Consider the following 17,761-nt stretch of genomic DNA (forward strand, 5'->3'; position numbering starts at 1 on the left):
TGGATCTATTCTACGGGAGCCAACACCAGACGGCACACAGGACAGCAGGAGAACCACCGTAGGCCAGGCCTGTCCCAGAGAAGGCACAGCAGATAGCCACGCCTTCCTGGGACAGGCCAGGAGCCCTGGAAAGGAGAGCTAATGGGGCAGGGTAGACAGGTCAGCAGTGGCTTGGGTGGACCCTTCAAGCTGCATGAACTCCATCTTCCTCTCTCCTAGCAAAGATTTGAGTGTCAGGTGTTTCATGGACCTTCATGAAAACTTAGAGGCTCTGAAATAAGAAGCAGCAGGAAATCTGTTTCCAGGAGGCTTTGGGCCTGGTGTTCATTTTACTTTGCCATGGGGCTTCTTTCTGTTCCAGGCATGGGCCTGTTTTTCCACCTCGCAGAGTGGCTGGCACTCTGGGCAAGGTCTCAGGTGTGTGTTCACTCCTCCTCCCCCAGAGAGACACTCAGACTCAAGCAGGTTTTATTCCCCGCCAACCCAATGACATTGAGGTACTGGATGGAGTCGGCTCTGCTGCACACGTAATTACACTTGCACAAATGTACACACAACACATACAGTGGTGGAGTTGCTCAGGTGGCCACACAGATGGCTGCACACCGGGGACACCGAGGCATGCAAACACACAGGGATGCAGGGCAGAAGCGCAGGCCAGGCCAGGAGGCAGGCATAGCCCCAGCCCATGTCCGCAGTTGGCATCAGCCCCCAGAGTTTTCACTCTCTGATGGGCTGGTGCAGGGAAAGGGGGCTGGAACGCAGGTCACCACAGGCAAGGATGATGGGCCGTTCAGAGGGAACCTCTGGGAGAGGCCCTTCAGCAAGCTCGGCAGTGCCCTCTGCTGGCCACGATGGACTGATGTAGCTTGAGAAGGGAGCTGTGTGTGTGTGTGTGTGTGTGTGTGTGTGTGTGTGCGCGCGCGCGCTAAAATCTGAGCATAACAAGGATTTTGCATAGGGACAGATCAATGAATGTGTATTTTTTTTTCTTGAGATAATTCATTTACCAGAAACTTCCATTGAGAATACTCATTTTCTTTTTTCTAGTCCTGGGGTTTGAACTCAGGGCCGGGGTGTTTTCCCTTAGCATTTTTGCTCAAGGATGATGGTTAACTGGAGATAATATAGTCTCACAGTCTTTCCTGCCAGGGTTGGCTTCAAACCCTGATTCTCAGATCTCAACCTCCTTAGTAGTTAGGATTACAGGCATGAGCAATTAGTGCCCAGCCAAGGATACTCATCTTTCTAAAATTCCCACTCAAAGGTCAGGCACACTTACCTGGATACCTGGATTGGGGGAACCTAAAGGATCTATTCCTCTCTTCATCCCCCAGAGCCACATGCAGCAGGGGGTAGAGGGGGGAGGAAAGGTCCATGCAGTGGGGAAAGCATGCAAGCTGCATGCAGAGGATTCTGCTTTCTTTTCAGTCAGCTCTGCCCCAGAGCAGTTCCCCAACTCGGGTTATGTCCTGAGGGACCCGCTCCAGGCAAGTCGTGAAGTCATATGCCACAGATTTCTGGCAGCTGGACTCTCTTGGAGTGTTCATCTAGGCCTCTGGCTAATCTTTTTCTTAAGCTGGAGATCTGGGTCCTGACTATTACCCAAAGCCTGGGGATCCCCCTCAGTCCTACAGGACTCAAATTGATCTGTCTTTGCCTCAGAGCCAGCTCTACATCCAAACTATCTGGCCCACAATCAGGTGGGTAGAAAGGGGGAAAGGATACTGCACAGGAAGGAGGAATCTGCTAGAAGGCTGGTAATGAAAATGCCTGTGGATGGGACAAGCAGAATGGAACGATGTTGGCTGCTGTGTTTGTGTGTGCGCATGCGGAATGGAACAGGGTCGGTTCATGTGTTTGCGTGTGTGCCTGTGTGCACGCATGTGCTCATGAAGAAGATGCCATATTGAAGTTGGGAGTTGGGAAAGCTGGATGGATGGACAGTGTACACACGGACTCACTACTGTATTAAGTGGTTTTCCTGGTCTAGATGGTGATATATTTATACAACAAAATTTATTAGTCTAGATAAAACCAAACTAAGAGAGCCATGTCAATAGGCTGGCATGTCAGTTGTTTCTGGGTTGAAAGGAGAATTATTCTAAGAATTAAGAAAACCTAAGTAAAAAAAGGGCTCCTGGAAGAGGGTGGGTCCGGATGAGGGTGGGGAGCAGTACAGTGCACCCCACCCTCACACATCTGCTGAGCCTAGTAGGGGTGAGCGGGCTCTGGCAGCAAGGACTCCCAGGAACTAGACAAACGGGACAGGAAACTGACCGGGGACGTTCTCTCAGTGGCTGCCGGGTGGACTTGGGGAGCCTCTCCTGCTGTCTCGCCTTCCTCCTCTTGAGGCCTAAGGAAGATACAGGGTCTTTTTAGTGACAGGCCCCCCTGATGACAAGACCCGGCTTTCCCAGCTAGGCATCCTTCATCTCCCAGAGATGTTCAGCAAGGAGCTGTGTAGACTCCTGATGAGCAAGGAAAAGTGACACGCTTCTCCTGTGAGCTGAGCTGTGTGGTGGGGGTGGGGAGGGGGTGCTCAGGAGGTTCCCACAGGAGAACCCAGCAACTCACCAGAGCCTAGGACTGACAGGTCAGGTGTATCTTGTTCAAGCAATTGGTTTCTGATGGAAAGCTACCCCCCCCCCCGATGTGGCTCATCTTTCTGACAGGTACATGCACAGCTGGCACTCACCCAGGCTCCTCTGCAGGTCTCTCAGGCGTCTGGCGCTCTTTAAGTTCAAGCTGGGGGAGGAAGAGGTTGGAGCCGGGGGTCAGAGCAGCCACAGATGACCTCTCTAAGCCTGGCCCTGCAGCCCCCACCCACAACGCCCTGCTAACTGGTCCTTCATGTACATTTTGTCTTTGGTGGTCACAGGTCAGTGCTTCATCTGCCTGCATTTCTTCTTCGCTCACCCATGCTCTTATAACAGCGCAGGTACTACCAAGTTCTACTTACAACCAAGTTCTTGGGGATTTTCTCTGACCCTTAAGGCACAGCTGATGCCCTCCCTAGCTCTCCAGCTGTGATCCGAGCTCACCGTGGTGGGTTTCTCCAGGGCAGCAAAGCGCTCTGCCCAGCTGGCTGTGGACTTCTCAAAGGCCTCGTGCCTCTTGATCAGCTTCTCCACGCTGTCCACCGTGTGTCCAAAGTCCCGGCTGGCCAGGTAGGGTTCCTGGGCGATCAGCCATGCTTCAGCCACAGAGGCGTCCCTTGAGAACTGGCACACTTCCAGCACTGCAGGAGAACAAGCCACAGACCCACCCACGAGGCCCAGGGCCTGTTAGCAAGCCACAGTCCACTTCGGCAGGAACCTGGGATAGCCCAGCAGATACATGTGGATGGCCAGCCAAGACTGGACAGGGATCTCTAAACTTTATGGACACCTTTCTCAGTGCTGACCTCCTGCCCAAGGCCAATCCTCCTATCCCATACCTAGCAACAGTTGTATTTACAAAGTGTTACTCAGAAGCAACTCTATTCTGCGAACAAAATGCAGTTCAGAAGCCTCTCTGATGAGCAGTCCTCTGCTCTGAATTATCTTCTGAGCCCTTGTGTGTCTCGTGTGATGATGGAGATCAGTCTTGGTTCATAGCTTCTACCTAAGAGGTGAGATTTCCTCCATCTCTTCTCAGTCTCCCACTGCTGGGGAACTGAGTCTCTGATGCTCCTCAGACTATACATCTTGGAGGCATCAGAGGCCATTCTGACTCCCCAGCCACAGGAAGGCAGGAATACCAGCTGCGCTCAGATGGGGGGGGGCAAATAGAGGAGGACTAGCAGGGGTGGGGCATGTCACTTTCTAGGCCTGTGCCTCAGAGCTTTGCCACTGAGTGGTACCGAGGGGTCTTGGTTTCCCCATCTCACCCAGGTGGGTTCTACCCACCACCCCACCCTAGGTCTCCTGGACCCTGAGCTGTACTCACACATGTGAAGCCGATCAGAACGGGCTTCCCACTTGTCATTCATTTCCTGCCTCCTAGACACCAACTGCTTCAGTTTCTCCTGGATCTGTGGGGAAGGAAGGGAGAGAAGCTTTGGTAACCCTTCCCTCCATCCATAGCCAGGCAGCCTGCAAAGACCTCTTGTCTTGGTCACAGCATCTTGTCTTCAAGTCTTGGTTCTGAGACTTTGCTAGCTTTAGGCAAGTGACTTAACCTCTTTGAGGTACCCACATGCATCTCAGCTAAAAAATGGGGTCACCAATGCCAAAGCATGTGCACATGCAGGCAGGGAACTTGTGTTCCTTTAGTGAGTGGGTATCTCCTTAACATGGATTGCACTCAGAGTGGCTTTGCTCCCTGGCCTGCAGACAGCACTGCTGCTCCATGAGTAAAAGACAAGCTCTTCAGAAGCACCCTCCTGCCCTAGGAAGCTGCTGGCCAGCCAGAGTGGGCACCAGGACCGGAAAGGGCTCACCTCCTCTGAGGCCTGGTGTTGTCTCTGCAGCAGGGATTCCCCGAGCTCTAGGCAGGTGCTGAAGTTCTTGCTCCGGGTGTTGATCTCTGCCTTGATGCCTTGGTGATACTTCAAGAGCAGTTCCACGGAGGAAACATCTCTGTGGGCAGTGGGTACGAGGACAGGGGTAGAGAGGAAGTCTGAGAGAAGGAAATTATGGAGCACCCTAGCAGAGGAGGCTTTCTCTCACCTGCCTCTGGGAGTCTGGGCCTGCTCCCTCCTCCCTCTGGCCAGGAAGGACATCCTCCTCCAACCCAGCCCCAGCAGGAATATTGACACCCTAGTACTTTCAATGGCCAGTGGCTGGAGTGGTGGGTTTCAGGGACCCCGAAAGAAGCCTGGGAATATTATGCAGCATTAAAAAAAAAAAAGAGTGAAGAAAGCTAGATGCTAGTGGCTCACGCCTGTAATCATAGCTACTCAGGAGGCTGAGATCTGAGAATCTTAGTTCAAAGCCAGTCAGGGCAGGAAAGTCCATGAGACTCTTATCTGTAAAAATTACGCCCCCTTGCCCCCCGGCAACAACAATAAAAAACTGCAAGCAGAGCTGTGGCTCAAAAGTAGCTCAGGGACACAGCCCAAGCTCAGAGTTCAAGTTCTTGGAGCAGTACACACACACACACACACACACACACACACACACACACACACACACACACACACACACACACACACACACACACACACACACAGAGAGAGAGAATGAAGTACTGAATTATACTACAACATGGATGAACCTTAAAAACAGGCTAAAGTGAAAGAATTCAATCACAAAAGACAATATACTGTGTGAGTCCATTCCTATGAAATGTCTGGAACAGGAAAATCTAGATAGAAATTAAAGTATCAGCTTCTAGGGGTAGAGGGGTTACTGGGAGTTACTGCTAATGGGGTGGGTTGTCTTGTGGAGATGATAAAATATTCTAGTCTGGGGAGATGTTCACGTGAACTGGGAATGTATGAAAACCACTGAATGGTTAACTTTAAATGGATGAACTGGGACTGGGGATATGGCAAGAGTGCTTGCCTCATATACATGAAGCCCTGGGTTCAATTCCCCGGCACCAGTATATACAGAAAACGGCCAGAAGGGGCGCTGTGGCTCAAGTGGCAGAGTGCTAACCTTGAGCAAAAAGAAGCCAGGGACAGTGCTCAGGCTCTGAGTCCAAGCACCAGGACTGGCAAATTAAAAAAAAAAAAAAATAGATGAACTATAGTATATGATTTACATCTCAATAAAGATGTGACAGACAGACAAAAGTATGGTCATCAAGACAGGCACCATGGAGGCAGAGAGAGACAGAGACAAGTCGCCAACAGCTGCTAAATTGACAAAACTGGTAGAGAGGTAGAGCCCAGCTGGGCTCATGAGCCTGGCCTTGCCTCTGACCTGAGTTTTAGACCCTGCTTCTATATCCTGGCTTTACTGTATGTCTCTAGATTCCTGATTACTGTATTTATGCAGGTGCCTGATCTGTGCCTTGAGCCCTTCATCTGCCCATCTCTCAGCAATGGGGGAAAAGTGACCGGCCCTGGACCTTCCCAGCTCTGGATGTGGGAGCATCACTGCCCCTTTTGGAGAGCCTGCATGACAGATGTCTTTCTCAACTTCCATCGAAATGGTTGGTTCTCCCAGTAGAAGCTGAGCTACTCTGCCTCCATCTGGGCCCAGCTTGAGTCTCTGGTGCCCCTGGGGGATTGCCAACAACCCACTGTCCCTCTGAGAAGAACCCCTGGTCTGTCCACCTCACCCAAAACAGCAACGACTGCCTTGAGGGTGCCCCTCTCACCTGGGCCTCTCCTGGGTCTCGATCTGTCGGATGATAGTCTCCATCCAGGAGAGGAGGTCTCGGACCATGCTGAAGAAGCGGAATTTGTCTGCTGTGTCCACGAGTTGGGCTCGGCGCCCAGCACAGGCATCGAGCAGAGCCTGCCAGGCAGCAGACACCTCCTGCTCCTTGCTCTGGATGGCGTCTGCCTTCTCCCCAGCGTATGCTGTCTGCAGGCGGGTGGCCACATCCTGGAACTGCTGTACCTGTGGTTAAACAAAACCAGACATGGTTCCAGGGATGGAGGCATCTTGGTCTGGGAGCATCTGTCTCTGTCTAGCCTCTGCCCAGCCGTTGCTGCAGGACAAAGCATCGCTGCTTGTCTTGGGTATCTGCTGGGCTTCGGTGGGGACTTGGGAGTGAGAGGGATGCAAATACCCTTTGACCCCTGCAGAAGTACAATAATAAGCCTGTGGAGTAGGTGCTGTTCTAGACAGTTCTAGTAACTTACTTCTATCCAGAAATCTTTGGAAGAGGTGCTATTTTTCTTGCTATTGAGACGAGGAAACTAAGGCACTGGGAAGCTAAGGGGGCCAAGGGGACAGCTGCTTGGGACCTTGCTCTTCAGTCCCTCTTTGCATTCACCCTGCATGCTGCCTCTACAAAGGGACTACATTAGGTCATATCTCAGGAAGCCTCCTGAGATCTCCTGAGATCTCAATGGTGACGTGCATCTCAAGGGCTCTGGAGCCTCAAACACAACACCCAGCACCATGTCCCACCTTCAACTGGAGGACATATTCCTAATAGGTCTCCTTCCAGGCAAACCAGGAGGCAACCTAACTCAGTGTTGAGTCCCTGAGCTCACCTGGCTGGTCCAGGACTGCATGTCCAGCCTGTTCAGTACTCCACTGGGAGCTCGGGGGAACTCCCTGGCAGCTAGCGCCCCTCACTTTTGTCCTTTGATGCTGAGCCCCGGGGAAACTGAGTGATCAGGGAAGGACTCTAAGCCAATCTTGATGACTCCTGACCCCTATTAGACAAAGTAGGCATGTGGGTGTTTATGCTCAGGGCCCAAACCCTGGCTTTACTGTATGTCTGTAGGTTTCTGATTACTTCATTTCTACAACTGACTGACCCTCTGTGCATTTAAAAATGCAATTCTCTGTTCCATTAAAAGAGATGGCTTTGGGGGGCTGGGAATATGGCCTAGTGGCAAGAGCGCTTGCCTCCTACACATGAAGCTCTCGGTTCGATTCCCCAGCACCACATATATGGAAAACGGCCAGCAGGGGCGTTGTGGCTCAGGTGGCAGAGTGCTAGCCTTGAGCGGGAAGAAGCCAGGGACAGTGCTCAGGCCCTGAGTCCAAGGCCCAGGACTGGCCAAAAAAAAAAAAAAAAGATGGCTTTGGGGATCCAAAAGTACCCCATAAAGCCAGGCACTGCTGGCTCACGCTTGTAATCCTAGCTACACAGGAGGCTGAGATCTCAGGATTGTGGTTCAAAGCCAGCAAGAAAGTCCTTGAGACTCTTATGTCCAATTAACCACCAGAAAACTGGAAGTGGCACTTGGCTCAAGTGGTAGAGCACTAACCTTGAGCTAAAGAGCTCAAGAACAGTGCCCAGGACCAGAGTTCAAGCCCCACAACTGACAAAAGGAAAAAAAAGTACCCCACAATAGAAAAGTGCAAGCAAAGAAATTGGACTATGAGGTGGTTATACATATAATATATAACATATATATATATATATATGCTTTTTGTGAAGAGTTAGTTCAAAGAACTCTTGCCAAAGCTAGAGAATATCTGACAACCCTGCTTCCTGCCCTGAGCTGCCAGTCCTTAGGGAAGAGAAATCTGGTGTTCATTCTAGATGTTTTCCTTATAGAATCTAGGTGGAACCCTGCTACCCTGGGACTCCCCCAAAAGGTAGCCATGATGCTGTGGGCAGAAAGAGGCAGACAGCACCTGTACGCCCAGCAGGTGGAGCTCCCGCTCGAAGGCAGTGTGCACTCGGTGGAAGGACTCAGCTGTGCTGGCATCCAGCCCCACGTCCTCAGGCAGCTCACGGTGCTTCTCATCGATGAGGCCCAGGATCTCAGTCCCAGTGTAGAAGTAGCGGTGGAGGTCATAGGAGGCGGCCAGCAGCTGCATGCGCGTGTCAATGAGCTCCAGCAGGTCCGCCCACATGTCATTCAGCCCATCCTTCCACTCAGCAATGGTGGCTGCCTCACTGTGGCCAGCATCGATGAGCCGCTCAATGATGGCATTCACATTGTCCACTCGCTCCTGCCCAATGGCCCCAGTCTCCCGGGCAAAGTCCCGAAACTTGTCCCGGAGCATCTGGACAGAAGGCAGACAGAAATGCAGTTAGAAGGGCCCACAGGCATGCCCCAAGCCACAGGTATTCTTGGGGGGCCCTGTGACAATGCACAGCAGGCTCATACACCTTCCCCAGAGAAGTCAGAGCCCACATTACTCTGGAACTAGCATGGGCTTTGCCAGGACTAGAGGGATGGTCAGCCATGCCTATGGCATCAGAAGACCAAGAGAAGCAGTCCTGTGGCTACTCACAGTGACATGGTCGAAGTCTTGTCCCATCTCTTGGGATGAGGCCACCATCTCCTTTTCTGTAATCCACTGCTCAAGGTCGTCAGCCTCCCTCTTCAGCTGGAACAGGTGGTACATGTTCTCCAGCTTCCGCCTCCGCTCTTCCGCCATGTCCTTCAGGCCTGCGTACTGCTTGTCCACTTGGCCCTGAAGTCTGATGATCTGTTCCCTGGAATTCAAACCAAGACATCCCTCAAAGATGGTGACCAAGAATTCGAGCAGCCAGTGTAAGAAGAGCTGACCTACTCATCCCCAGGACTCTGCTAGGGGCAGGAAGGGGAGTGAAGTTCAGAAGTGTCAGTGGCTTTTTTAAGGGAACAGTTGGGAAGAGAAGGGAATGACACTTCAGGGATGGCAGGAGTCCCGGGGTGGCACCTCCAGCAGTGTCCCTCCCTCTTGGAAGTTCACAGATGAAAGTGCAGCCTCCACTAGCCCTTCCCAGGGGCGGATGGGGCTGAGCTCTGATTTGCAGGCAACTCTAGTGCAGTGGCCGTGCTCAGCAATTTAGGGAGTGATGAATCAAGGGGCTCAGGCCTTGAGTGCCCTAGAAGATGTGAGGGTCGCTGTTGAGGACCTAAGTATGGGTGCCCTAAAGGCAGCTGAGGAAAGAGCCCTGAGGAGTCCGACAGTGGGCTCCCACTTATGAGAATCCAAGCAACTCAGGAGTCTACATGGCATGTACAGCTTTTCTATCTTCATCTCTACATATGGATTGTGCAGACACTGGGAGGTCCTGCAGTATCTTCTGATCTAAGCCATTAAAAAGCAGCTTGCCCTCAGTGACTTAGTATCTGCTATCTCTTCAAAAGACTGGAGTTCTCAGTTCACCAGGAGGGTATTTTTTTTTTTTAAATCTCTGATCCTTATGCAAACCAGGCCTCTCAGCACGTCTGCTTTGGAATTTCTCATACACAAAATCAAGGCGTGAAATGAATTTGGCCAATGGAACAATCCAGGAGTCTCTACATTTTGGGTAAAGGAGTTTCATATTCTCTCCCCAGGGATATTGGCTGGCGAGGCCTGTGGCCTGAAGGCATGATCTGCCAAGAAACCCCAGAAAGCACACGCACCCCTCAGGGTGGCCTGCAGACAGCAGGCTTTGGGCCCGACCAGCCAGGTGCTTGATGTTCCTCCCATACTCCTCCACCGTGCGCTGCTGCCGCAAGTGCCGCTTCAACATCACAATGGCGCCCTCTTCATCCTAGGAGGCAGTGGACGGTTAGCACCAGAGCCCAGCACCTGATCTGCCCCACTCCGCCACCGTCCCCCCCCCCCCCCCGCCCTCCAGCCTTAGTGAGTTACAGACAAGCTCTTGGAGGTGCTGAGGTGGGGAGGAGAGCCAGTACCTTCCCATTCCTGCTCCCAAATCTCATAGCCCAGGCCCTGCCCTCCCTTCTTCGTTCCCCTGAGGCATGTTTGGTAGTGGATATCTGCCCTCCTTCAGGTCCATTTCCAACCTTCTGTCCCCATGAAAACTAGGTCATTCCAGCCTAGGGAGACCCCCTCACCTGACTGTACTGCACTGTTCACTGTTCACTAGTGCAGTACCCAAGTCCAAAGTATGGTGAGCCCTTGGTTAAAGCATGTCTACATGGTAAGTGGGGTCCTGGCTGCAGGCTGTGCACTGTAAGTGTGTGTGTGTGTGTGTGTGTGTGTGTGTGTGTGTGCGCGCTGGGGCTTGAACACAGGGCCTGGGTGCTGGTCCCTTCGCCTTTTCACTCAAGGTTGGCATGCTACCACTTGAGGCACATCTCGACTTACAGCTTTTTGCTGGTTAGATGGAGGAAAGAGCCTCACAGACTTCTCTGCCCAGGCTGGCTTTTAATTGTGATCCTCAGATCTCAGCCTCCTGAGTAGCTAGGATTACAGGCATGAGCTCTGTGCCTGTGTCTTCTTAAGAAGGGGGGAACTGTAAGGAGGCACCGTGGAAGAACTTCCCAGACTCCCGGCCTTGCCTGACTCCCTCCTCATATGAGACTTCCAAGGGTCACCCGCCACACACTGCCTGCCCCGGCTCTGCCTCAATGCCTCAGCACCCCGGCTGGCAGTGCCTCCCCCAGCAGACCTTGGGGGGTTCGTCAGAGAAAACATAGAGCTCCTGCTCGCTGATCCAGGCCTCGGCCTCGCCGGCATCCAGGTAGTACTGCTGTGCCTCGTGGGCATCCCGCAGCCGCTGCAGCCGCCCAGCTGCTGCCTCCCGAAGTGTGTCCCAGGAGCCCTGCAGGTGCCCCAGGCGCTCTTCCATGTCCTCGCAGTCAATCTCTGCCGCCTCCACCAACTGCTTTCCTCGCTGTAGCACGTCCTCCACCCGTGGCGCGTGGCCCAGGATCTCGTTCTGTAGGGTCTGTGGCCAGAGGAAGGGCTCAGGGGTAGGGCCTTGCTGCCTAGAGAGCAGGTCTGATACCCTCCCCCTGCCTCCAGCTAGAGCACAGCAGGCAGTAAAAACTGCCTGAGCCAGGAGGCGAAGGACTCTCCATGCATCCTTCTTTAACGTGCAGGTGGCACTTGGAAATGGGCACACTGGCAGTGGAGGAACTTGCTGGCAGTGAGAGGCAGAGGCTCAATTTGACTCTAAAGTCTGGGGTGGGGTCTTGATGGTTCCCTTTACTTTCTATGCATTGACCAAGCTTGACAGAGCTTGTTCACTCAGGTAATTGTGCTGGAGGACAGGAAAAGTATTGTACACAGAGAGCTGACAGTTGCCTCTTGTGTTGATTTTTGGATTTGGTTCTGTTGTCCCTATTTCTAGTCCTTGTATCTGTGAATTGTATATTATTTGCTGTTTTAGCCTTTGGTCACCAAAGTGGCCTTTTCTTCCCACTCTGGTGATGGGGTTCACTTTTTTCTTCAAGAAGGACACACACACACACACACACACACACACACACACACACACACACACACACACACACCCCTCTGTCCTTTCTGGGCTTCAGAGGTGAAGATAGACTGCTTCTTACAAGAGGGCCCTTGAGCCCTGCCCTTCTCATTTCCTCCCTCTTGCAGAGCAGAGGCACAGGCAGCTCACATGGTGACTGTCAGCTCTATGATACAGCAATCCGCTAGAGTGCCTTACTACACTTTGTCCTTGGAATGCTCATTGTAACTATTTTTCGTTGTCTACAATTGTATTCACACAGCCCATGCTATCCATTTTTCTCTTTACTTTGCCTGAGATGACCTCTATATGGTATGTTAAAAAGGTCCTTGGGCAGAGCACATATCTGTAATTTCTTCTCTGCCTTAATTCATTCAACAAACACTTATTAAGTTCTGTGTACCAGGTTCTGTTCTAGGTACTGGGAAGACAGTCACACAGAGGTGGAGGGTGAGTGTTTCTGGCATGAGGAAAGGACAAGTGCCAAGGCAAGAGAGAGGACCAGAAGATCTGGAAGAGAAGAGCGAAGATGGGTGATAGTGATGAGATGCGTTTTTGAGGTTAGCAGGCACCAGGTCAGGCAATACTCCAGGGAAACAGGGATAGGCCAGGGTTCCATTCCTAGATAGTTCAATTAATTGACTGAGGTGGCACCTGAGCATTTCTGTGTTTATAATTTCCCAGGTGATTTTTTTTTCAATTCTAGAGTTGCAACTCACAGCTTTCCACTTGATAGTTAAGTGCTCTACCACTTGATCCATGCCCCTAGTCCCTTTTGCATTTAGTTATTTTTCAGATAAGGTCTTAGATTTTTTTGCCTGGGGCTAGCATTGGCCTAAGGTCTTCCCACCACAACCACCTGTAGCTAGGACCACAGGCCTCTGCACACCACCACACCTGGTTTGTTTGTTTAGATGGTCTCTCACTTTTTGCTCAGACAAGCCTTGAACGGTGATACTCCTATTTTTACCTCCTGAGGAGCTGGAATTACAGGGATATGTCACCACACCAGGCACCCATTAACAAACAAGTTTCATTATTCTTAATGGGTGCATTACAGCACTCTAGTATTGTTCTAATTTCAGAAGATAGCAGTGGCTCTCAGACTGGGGGCTTCACTGGAGACTGGAGATCTTGTTAGAAATGCAAATGATCAGGCTCTGCCCTCAGATTCTGTTTCCTAGGTTGGTGCCTGGTCAACTGTGGTTAATAAGCCCTTCTGGATAAAAGCACATTGAAGTTCAAACCATTGCAATAAGAGGGTTTCAGGGAAGAGATGAAAAAAGCGGTTTTTGCTCTAACAGGGCTAGCCTAAAATAGCCTTTGCTAAGCCAGCCACACTTTCCCAAGAGGTTGTCTTTTCCTTCCTGGTTAGGGGAACCCCATCCGTATTTGCAATGCCCTTTCCCTGGAATAGAAACTTCCCAGTAGGGGGCTTGAATGATTGGGCACTAATACTTATAAAGATGGCTAAATCCTTTTGTGTTGAAAAGGTGGCAACTGGCTCATTTTATAATTGAGGAAATGGAGGCCTACAGAACAATGTCTCCCAGTGGTCTTCCTTCTTCAACAGAAGTTTGTGGCATTAACTGAGCCTGATTCTTATCTTCTAAGCCTAGGTTCCTGCAGGTGGCCACTGGAACCTCTGTAACTAGGTTATGTCAACTGGACACAAAGGGTCCAAGGGAACCTTTGAATCTAGCTCAGGCTCTGCATGGTTTCTGGGCTCTGACAGTCCTGCAAAAATGGGTTCATTGCTATTATTCTGGAGGAAAAGAGTGCTGGGCACCACAATCTTCCTTCCCCAAGTAGTTGCAATGCTAGAGTGATGCTTCTCTGAGATCTAAGTACCTAGGCTCTCCTTGCTGATCCACAGGCCTGACCCTGTCCAACAGGGGGTCTTAGGTCAGCTCTTGGGCAGGCATGACGCCCTTGCAGCCCCATCCGACTGGATTCCTGGAGAGTTTGGGCTCACTTTGTAACCCCTAATGCACAAAATATGCTCGAGTTCAGGATTCTAGCTAGGCTCATTATAAATTCCTAATCTTGCCTAAGAGAGAGCTTAACTGCTGGTGAATGTTTGCTTCTAGGCTTCAGAATCCATGTTCAGCAGATTTCTATAGAATTTGAGCACCATAAGTATTGTAACAGGTCCAGAGAAACAGGGCCTACATACCCTGAGAACATGGTCTGTGCATGCCTAACAGCCACAGATGCAGCAAAGCAGGGTTATGGGAGAGGAACCAGGGGTTGCCAGCTTCCTTTCAGTGAGGTCACAGGGTATAGGGCTATGCATGCACATTGTACCCAGGAAGAGTGTCCAGGATCCAACACTCACTCCATCCTGATGGAGTCTAAATGGACACAAATTTCCATGTCCCTTGATTCTCTCTGCAATGGTCAGAGCCACCCTCTCATGCAGTAAGACTTCAAATACAGTCTGGGGACCCCCCAAAGCCACTCATAGGAGCAATAACCTGCCATTGTTCTACAGATCTGGACCCCTGTGGCAGGTAAGGGAGGTGAGCTGGTGAGGTGAGGCAGGACTCACTTGGTTCTTCTTCATGAACAGTTGCACGGTTTGTAGGTTCGTGCCATAGTCTGCTGACTGGGCCAGTGGCAGCCGCTCCTCCACCCAGAGCTGCGAGGTTAGAAGGCAGGGGAGAGAGATGACAATCACAGCCACCCATTGCTGAGCACCCACAAAGAGCCAGCCAGGGCACTGCGGGCAGTGCCCCCAACACCCCATCAGGGTTCCACTCCCATATTTACAGATGGGGATATTTTGGTATTTTTTGAACAGAGTTTCCAAACAACCTGCTTCTGTGAAAAAAACAAGCAGACAAAAACAAAACAAAACAAAACCAGTGGGAAAGCAACATGGCTGAATCTTGAACCCAAGTCTGACTGACCCCGAAGTTCCACACTAACCATCACCCACTCCAACAGGGGACTGATGCCATTCAAAAAGCACCAGCTGTGTTTTCCTACTAATGCAATCCCCACAGCAGCCCTGTGGGGTAAATGGGGTGAGATGACCAGTCATCTGCTCCCAAGATTGCTCTGGACAGTGGCCAGCTGTCCTCCTGGCAGCTGGCAGCTCAGCCTCAGGGGATGGAGAGGCTGCAGCACACGCACCGTCTCATCCTCTAAGTCCCGGCTGATCTGCAGCTTGGCTTTGGATAATTCCAGCTGCTTCTTCCTCTTTCCTAGGGGTTCCAGGAGGTCCAGAAACCTCTTCTCAATGCTCATGTCTGCATCTCCAGTCTCTTCTCCCAGGGAGGGCACCTGGGCAAACAGCGTCTCCAGTTCCTCCTTCCGCACATTCACTTGGTCCTCCACTCGCTAAGACACAAGGGGATGATATCAGAGCTAGCCTCGATGCCTGCTGGGCGTTTCCCCTCCATCCATCCATCTCCCACCCACTCTTCAAGGCCCAGTTAGAACTCAGCCTCCTCCAAGAAGCCTGTAGTCATCCTTCCCTCCTATATGTCTCATGCCTCCTTTTAGAGACCTTTGGGCATCAGAAAAGCAAGTACAGCCAAGAGGAATGGTGGGAGTGCTCACTTTAAGGTTTCAGGTTTGCTCCCCAAGATACCCTCTGATCTAACACCCCAAGTCTATGACCTGCCCGCCCACATGCCTTCAACTTAGCCAACATCCGGTTGACACTGGTCAGGTCCTTGCCCAGGTCATCTGATCGCAACTGGTCCTCCATGGCACCAATCCATTTGTTGAGGTCAGCGTGGGTCTGCAAACGCAGGTCCGAGCTCCTGGCTGCTGAGAGTTGCAGGGTCTTCTCCTTTGTGGTGGCCTGGAGCTCGTCCCAGAGCCGGTGTAAGTCTTCCAGCCTCTGGGATACTATGGCCTTAAACTGGGGCTTCTCTTCCATCAGCTGCCTTCCTTCCTGTAAAGAGAGGAGAGCCCACCCTCTAGACCCCAGTGGCTCCCAAGCACCTGGCTTTGGGTGGCTGACAAGGGGCTACCTGAGGGGAAGTCAGTAAGGCAAAGGACAGGCTCAGACCTGGGCTGAGGCACCACCGAAATGGACGCTGGCCACCTCATTATTTGCAGAAGAGGGCAAGGCAGGGCTGGGAGCTCAGTGTCTGGGACAGACTGCACTATGACAGGGGTCGGCTGGTACTAAAATGGTAAAGGCTTCAGATCCCTCTGGGCACTAGCAGTTTGAAACCTTCATGGTGTGAGTTCCGGAAATGATGAGCTGACCTTCAGTGAGGTTATCTTACCTGGTTCTCACCTGTATACACATTTTGGGGTGTGTACAGTGTGAGAAAACTTGAGACCAGGGGGGCTGGGGATATGGCCTAGTGGCAAGAGTGCTTGCCTTGTATACATGAGGCCCTGGGTTCGATTCCCCAGCACCACATATACAGAAAAAACGGCCAGAAGTGGTGCTGTAGCTCAAGTGGCAGAGTGCTAGCCTTGAGCAAAAAGAAGCCAGGGACAGTGCTCAGGCCCTGAGTTCAAGGCCCAGGACTGGCCAAAAAAACAAAAAAAAAACCAACACAAAAAAAACCCTTGAGACCAGGAAGGTAGATGAGTAACAGTAGCCAATATTTATTCATCAACTGACTCAGGTTGCCCAATTCCACCCTAAATGCTTTCTTTGTCTTCACAGGTGTAGGGTTGACAGTGCCATGGGTAGTGCTGTTATTATTATTACCCACATTTCAGGGAAGTGAAGGAGTCAGCCTGGCTCTAGAAGCCATGCCCTTAATCACTACCCAGCATGGCTACTTCTGAAGCCCGGGCAGCCACAGGTGGGATGGCAAAGGGACATGATTCTTAAGAGGAAACACCTGCCCCCTTTTGACTTATGCTGCTGGGCATTCCCACTAGGAGAGCTCTCCTAGCTGCCCATTTATGAAGGCTATGAATAACCACTTCCCTGTTGTTTTGCCCCTCCCTGGCCCTGGGCTAGATAACACGGTAGCCTTGGTAACAATAATGGAAGGCAAACAGAAATGGCTGCTGTTCTAATATTGGATGCTGAAGTCCTAATTGGGTTGTCTTTAGTGTCTTGGGCTGTCGCCAGACTCAAGTGGTCCAAAAGTGGTACCAGTTCTGACCAGGTTTAATATTGTGCATATTGGGGGCAGTGAAGGTTCACTGTTTAGAGAAGGTTTTCTTTTTCTTCACTGCCAAGTTCTATGCCATCCAGCAAGTTTCAGGACAATGTCTATGGTGTGAGGGAAGCCCCATTAACACCAGGTAGCTGAGCAGGGAGCCACCCGCTACCCACTAGCTCTGCCTACCGCATCGATGTTCTCAAGCCACCCTTGGTGGGAAGCCAGCTCTGACATGAATGCTTGGTGCTTCAGCCATTTGTTGTGAAGGTTGCGTGCTTCGTCATAGGAAGCATCTGAAGATGTCAGCAGCTTGTCATTGATCCAGAGCATGAGCTATGGGTAGAAAGAGAGAGCGTGATATTTTCTGAGCCTATCTCTTTGTAGGGGAAGGCCTGCTTCCCACCCCTGGCTGCAGAAGGACAAGGGGGAGGAACTGGGTGCACAGAAGGAAGGAATTTCCAGCTCTGGATCTGGAATCCCAGTCACTCAGAGCTGCAATATGGGTACCGGTAATGTCTTCCTCACTGGTGTGCATGTGGCGTGAGGCCAGGGATAACTTATCCTTTCCTCCACATTTCTAGCATCTAGGACAGGGCCTGACATATTGTAGTGGAAGTCAACAGGATTTTACTGGATGGATGAATAAAACCATCCGTGGGAAGTAGGGTGAGAAATCATGAACAGAGAAAATGTTATCTGAGGAACAGGAAAAGGGCAGCTCCTATCAATGAAAATCCAATGTATCCAAAATGCCCTGATACCATACTAAGTCTGGGTTATGTCAAGATGGAGGCAGCCGAAAGCAAACTTGTTTGGACTGAGAGGGAAGGAGTGAAAAGACAAGAGCTGGGAAGAAGTCAGGAGAAGCCCGGTTCCATAGGGAAAGTTCTGTCAACAGAAGGCAGACTAAAGATCTTCCTTGGGGCCAGGAGTGTGACCTTGTGGTAAAGTGC

At 51.3% G+C, this 17,761-nt stretch overlaps 1 protein-coding gene across 1 annotated transcript in view; it reads right to left on the reverse strand.

Moving 5' to 3' along the window:
- Sptb (spectrin beta, erythrocytic) overlaps positions 1 to 17,761 on the reverse strand; it is a 125,395-nt gene that overhangs the window by 15,107 nt on the left and 92,527 nt on the right. The window contains exons 19-32 of the mRNA XM_048362703.1: positions 16,995 to 17,141; positions 15,362 to 15,625; positions 14,857 to 15,063; positions 14,270 to 14,359; positions 10,906 to 11,184; positions 9,911 to 10,041; positions 8,805 to 9,009; positions 8,199 to 8,573; positions 6,253 to 6,497; positions 4,424 to 4,562; positions 3,931 to 4,015; positions 3,045 to 3,241; positions 2,699 to 2,748; positions 2,281 to 2,356 (exon numbers count right to left, since the gene is read on the reverse strand). Of these exons, the coding sequence (XP_048218660.1) occupies positions 2,281 to 2,356; positions 2,699 to 2,748; positions 3,045 to 3,241; positions 3,931 to 4,015; positions 4,424 to 4,562; positions 6,253 to 6,497; positions 8,199 to 8,573; positions 8,805 to 9,009; positions 9,911 to 10,041; positions 10,906 to 11,184; positions 14,270 to 14,359; positions 14,857 to 15,063; positions 15,362 to 15,625; positions 16,995 to 17,141 (2,490 nt within the window). The remainder of the gene's footprint in view (positions 1 to 2,280; positions 2,357 to 2,698; positions 2,749 to 3,044; positions 3,242 to 3,930; positions 4,016 to 4,423; positions 4,563 to 6,252; positions 6,498 to 8,198; positions 8,574 to 8,804; positions 9,010 to 9,910; positions 10,042 to 10,905; positions 11,185 to 14,269; positions 14,360 to 14,856; positions 15,064 to 15,361; positions 15,626 to 16,994; positions 17,142 to 17,761) is intronic.

This window comes from Perognathus longimembris, chromosome 14 (assembly GCF_023159225.1).
Source record: "Perognathus longimembris pacificus isolate PPM17 chromosome 14, ASM2315922v1, whole genome shotgun sequence".
Lineage (NCBI taxonomy): Eukaryota > Metazoa > Chordata > Mammalia > Rodentia > Heteromyidae > Perognathus > Perognathus longimembris.